Source organism: Rhinopithecus bieti, unplaced genomic scaffold (genome assembly GCF_001698545.2).
Source record: "Rhinopithecus bieti isolate Rb0 unplaced genomic scaffold, ASM169854v2 scaffold_50706, whole genome shotgun sequence".
NCBI classification, from domain to species: domain Eukaryota; kingdom Metazoa; phylum Chordata; class Mammalia; order Primates; family Cercopithecidae; genus Rhinopithecus; species Rhinopithecus bieti.
In genome coordinates this window covers 284,743-290,088 of record NW_016819840.1, presented here as the reverse complement: position 1 = coordinate 290,088, position 5,346 = coordinate 284,743, and the positions used below count along the sequence as shown (strand labels likewise).

The window sequence follows — 5,346 nt, the reverse complement described above, 5'->3', positions numbered from 1 at the left end:
ACTAAAAAATACAAAAAACTAGCCGGGCGAGGTGGCGGGCGCCTGTAGTCCCAGCTACTCGGGAGGCTGAGGCAGGAGAATGGCGTAAACCCGGGAGGCGGAGCTTGCAGTGAGCTGAGATCCGGCCACTGCACTCCAGCCCGGGCGACAGAGCGAGACCCCGTCTCAAAAAACAAAACAAAAAAAACAAAACAAAACAAAAAAAAAATAAACAACGGGAAGAAGAACACATCTCCTTACAGAAGTGTTCCAAATATCTCAGGAGGAGAGTCCTCCAATCAGTAGGTGAAGGCTAAACACTCACGAGTTGATTGTGGCCTGAGATTAGAGACATGGAAAAAAAAATCACTACTAGTGTATTTTATAGTGAAATTCACATATAATGCCAAATACATGATCTATGAACGATTTTTTTTTGGTATAAATTTGTGCAAACACACACACACACACACACACACAATTTTTCTGCAATACCCACTGATAAGGGAGAAAAAGGCAACCACAGACTAGGAGAAGATACTTCCAAGTCACATATTTGTTAAATCAATTCTTTTCATTTGTTTTGTTTGTTTTTGTTCTATGTTTGTTTGTGTGGAGACGGAGTCTCGCTCAGTCCCCCAGGCTGGAGTGCAGTGGCGCAATCTCGGTTCACTGCAAGCTCCGTCTCCCGGGTTCAAGCGATTCACCTGCCTCAGCCTCCGGAGTAGCTGGGACTACAGGCGCCGCCACTACACCTGGCTAATTTTTTTTTTTGTATTTTTAGTAGAGATGGGGTTTCACGGTGTTAGCCAGGATGGTTTCCATCTCCTGACCTCGTGATCCGCCCGTCTCGGCCTCCCCAAGTGCTGGGACTACAGCTGTGAGCCATCAACCCCGGCCAATTCTTTTAATTTGTTAAATGACTTTTATAATCAATATGCAAGTAAACTTACAACTAACCAAAAGACAACAATGCAGTTAAAAATGAACCAAATATCAGGAGAGGCATCTCATCAAAAATTATATAAAAATTGTTAAATATGGATTTTTTATTAAGAACATGTGCATTTAAATAAAAATTAGATACCATTACTCGCCTATTAGCATGGTTGAAACTCTCAATTCTCATGATGATAAACGGCAATATGAATGTGGAAAAACAAGAAATATCATGCATTGATGGTAGGAATTCCAATGTCGCATGCACAAAATGAGATTTTTTGGCATTTTTAAAATAGAGATAAAAACAGAGTTAAAATGTGAACTTGTGTTTGGGTTCCAAAATATTTACAACATTGATTCAGAAATTGATGTTTACAAAGATCGATTCAGAGAAAGTTCTGTATCAGATTTCTTAATTTGATTCATTCTACAATCCCTGAAATTTGCTTACAGAATAAATGTTGTATGAAACATCTCTCAAATTACTAAAATCCCCTCCACTCAAGCCCTTGTCCAAGGTTCTGTCACATCCAGCGCATAACATAGCTGGTAAAGGTGTGTCTGGAAGCCTTCCAGGAGACCTTCACTGAGGACCCAGGCTTCTTCACCTCAGCCCCAGACTGCACCAGCTGCACCTGGGAGTGGGCACCTGTGGGGAGGACACAGGAGTGGATGAAAGCCCACTTGACTGAACTCAATCCCCTTCTCATCACTGGGACTTGGGAACCCCTTACCTGTGGCTGCTGCCACCAAGAAGAGGATCCTCCAGGTCCGGTCCATACTGAGGAGCTGTGCTCTCAGGGGCTTCTCTGGGGGAGGGATGTGGTTATTGGGTGATGCTCTCAGGGCCCAGACATGTCCATATTTACCTCCGTGGATCTCAGGTTATTTGTATATTCAGGAGACAGAGCATTTCATAGCTCAAAACCTGATCTAGGATAAGAAACTGGAGATGAATGACAGATCAGCCTTACATGAGTGGGATGCTGATGGTCCAAGCCCTAATCCTGCTTGAAGAAATGGATGCCCTGCTCCGTTTACAAATTTTTGTGGCCAGACATCCTTTCACTGAAAAGCAAGCACCCAGAGGACATACTCCTCACTGTGAACCCACATTTGATTAACATGGAGACCACATGGATGATTTCTGGAACCATCACTCTTCATGACACTGACCGGGTGCCGTGACCCCATCCTGGTCCCATCAGGCACCAGCCACAGCACATTGGTGACTCTGAGAAAGTGACTGCTGATGTCCCACGTGAGCGTCCAGCAGGTCCCTCTGATATCTGCTGGGTGCTCCTGAGACAGTGTCTCCAGCACCTGCCTGGCATCTTGATCCACCAGGATTTTCAGTAGAACCACCCTTGGTTTACAGATTTGCCCTGTGATTCATAATTAGAGTTGATTTTCTCATCTCACGGACAATAGGAATCAAAAGATGGAAGAGAACTTTGGAGTTCTTTGTGAATTCACTACTCCAAAATAACTGGCAAGGAATTTGTGTTTTGAATGAGTCTGGGTTTCATTTCCTACTCCATTTAATAGAATTTCATGAAGTTTTTATGTACTTTCAGCTCATATCTGTAGATCTTCATCTTTACATATTGGTTTCTCACTCACTGGGTCTGTGCACCTGCCACACTCTCAGATCCATCACTGCCCTGTCAAATGCGCAATGTAGGCAACATTACCTAACACTGAAATCTGACTTTTTATTCGTAGGAATACAGTGGCTCCCACAATTCTGTATCCACTCAATTAGTAGAACTATTCCTATCCTTTGTATCATCACTATTAAGATATTTATAGTCTTAGAAACCCACTTTAAAAATAGCTCACATTGCCTTAAATTATATGAATGGTTCTGATGTAACAGGATATTTAAAGGCACATCAGCAACTTGTTGAACACATAGTTTTTGTTGTTGTTGTTGACAAAGGAAGATACCTGAGAGGAAACTTCCTCCCCATCCTTCTGTACACCTGCTCTGGGGTTGGAACCTGTGCTTGGTGGCTCCTGAGTGCCGCCTCCAGCCCAGCCTTGCCTTGCAGTGAGGTTTCTGCAGTGGTTGTGACCTTGACCAGGCGTCTCCAGGGGAGAAGCTCAACTTTCGTCTTTACTGCCTTTTGTGGTTTCAGTGTCCCTGGACTATTTACTTACATCTTCCCTGGATTATCTTATATCTTACCTGGACTATTGACCTGGATTTGCTTACATCTTACCTGGGTTAACTATTTGTTTACATCTTACCTAGGCTATTTGCTTACATCTTACCTGGATTATTTGCTTACATCTTACCTGGACTATTTGCTTATATCTTACTTGGACTATTTGCTTACATCTTACCTGTCTATGGACTATTTGCTTACATCTTCATACAATCATGGAAGAATGGGGGAGGGATCTGGAATGGCAGATTTGTCTTTCTTCACATAGGACAAGGTACTGGAAAAGTTCTTCCCTATGGGATCTTTTGGAGAAGGCTCTTGGTACAGTTTTCAGTAATTGTAACTTCCCCACTTCTGACCCATAGGAAACATATTTGGATTGTTTTTTTTTCTAATCTGGAGGTTGCTGGAGGGAAAGTCCAGAAGACTGAGGAGTGTTCGGCCCTCTGGAACTGTCACTTCACCATAGTCCACATCTGTCTTGCAGACATCTATAGTGCTTACCATGTAAGTGCCCTCAACAGCTTGTTTTTTATATATATGTATATATGTATGTGTATATATATGTATTTATGTACATATATATGTTTGCATGTATATAAGTGTGTATATGTATGTACATATGTACACATATGTGTGTGTTTGTGTGTGTGTGTGTGTGTCTGTGTGTGTGAATATTCTTCTGCGGCTTCTGTTCCAGTAAAGCAAGTGTCAACTGCCATTTTGGACATACCTGTCTCTCCAGTTTTGGGAGTGGGCAATTTTTTATTGGAATTTCATTTCTTTGATGAATTCCCAAAGGTATTGAAGATCAGATTGTGCAGATGCCTCTTGACATAAGAATGAGGTGATGACTTTTGTAATCTTTACATTTTGGAGCAAAGACCAAAAGTACAACCAAAGGTCCTCTTCATGTGTTACTGGAGGCAGGATTCTAATCTGATTACATAGATGTGGCACCTGGTCTGACATGAATGAACAGGCAAGGAAACAGAAAAAGGACATAGCACAACGCTTATGAAAAAGTCTCAGCAATTTTAATTTTCTTCTGAGGAAGCTGAAATTGTGCAAGTAAAACAGTGTGACTGGTCATGTCTCAGGTGATGTTGTGTTCTGGAAAGTATCTCCAGTCCTGGGCTGGATCCAGTAGGTGCACTCAGGCCCCCAAACCTAAAGCAGAGACTTGAATTCCTTAAACAGATGATATTCCAATGAGAAAGCTGTTCTCAGGTGAGCTGCAGAGCAGGGAGGAGGAGACGGAGGTGTCTTTGGCTTCCCAGAATTGCTGAAACTTGAAGACCAAGGCCATCTGCATGGATCAGAGATCTACCTATGAGTACATCATATCAACTCTGATTTCAGGAATCTTTGGCTGTGTAGGAGGTGAAGCAATGTGATTTATTCCTTTCTGCTAACGCAGTGCGCTTCAGAGAAAATGAATTGAAAATTTAATAAATATACTTTTTGCCATAATAAGGGAGAGAATATGAATAATTCATGGCAATGCAAGTGGTCACTTCAGAGCTGGCAGAAGGAGCAAGTGCATAACTGAGAGAAGGAAGCGCCCTGCCTCAGGAAGCAGGTGCGTTAAGACCATCCCCTGAAAACTGCCCTCCAGATGCCACGTGTCAGTGGAACCTGGGCCCGTACCAGGGGTCTTGTGCATAGTGTGGAGAGCAGAGCACATCTCCATTTCTCCTTACTGTGTGACCTAGGATGTGACCTCTTCTCTGAGCTTCATTCTAACTAGGTGTTAAAATCAAACAACAGCAGTAACTTTACCTGTAAACTTTCCGGTAAGAGCCAGTGATGATCAGAATTGTTATCACTGTTGTTGCCCGACCCCTTAAATATCATAAAACTACCTGTGTGACCCCTCATCTCAGACCTCAGATGACCACCTCGCAGAGAGCACACCTGCTTTGTTTCTGTCACAAACGTGGTATTAGAACTGGAAAGTATGTGTACCTTGTTATAGAGTTTATCTTAGTTATGTTACATTGGATGAAGTTAGAATTAGTGAGAGTTAGAAATTTGGCTGATGGGATATCTAAGCAAACTGTCGATGGTGTGTCTTCATTTCTCCCTGCTTATTATAGATAATGTGAGAGGAGAGAGAAAAATTTAAGAGGAAACTATGGACCAATAGTCAGGTGTTTGATAAACAAAGGAGGTTTTCACATCTTCTGGAAACCCCATTAAATTAAATAAATTAGGGAACTTTAAGACATTTTCCACATTCTGGATGCATGTC

General features: G+C 42.3%; 1 protein-coding gene across 1 annotated transcript in view; it reads right to left on the bottom strand.

The window, feature by feature from the left end:
* Positions 1-1,986: 1,986 nt before the first annotated feature.
* Positions 1,987-5,346, bottom strand: part of LOC108519983 (uncharacterized) — a 7,396-nt gene continuing 4,036 nt past the window's right edge. The window contains exon 3 of the mRNA XM_017859267.1: positions 1,987-2,287. Within this exon, the coding sequence (XP_017714756.1) occupies positions 1,987-2,287 (301 nt within the window). The remainder of the gene's footprint in view (positions 2,288-5,346) is intronic.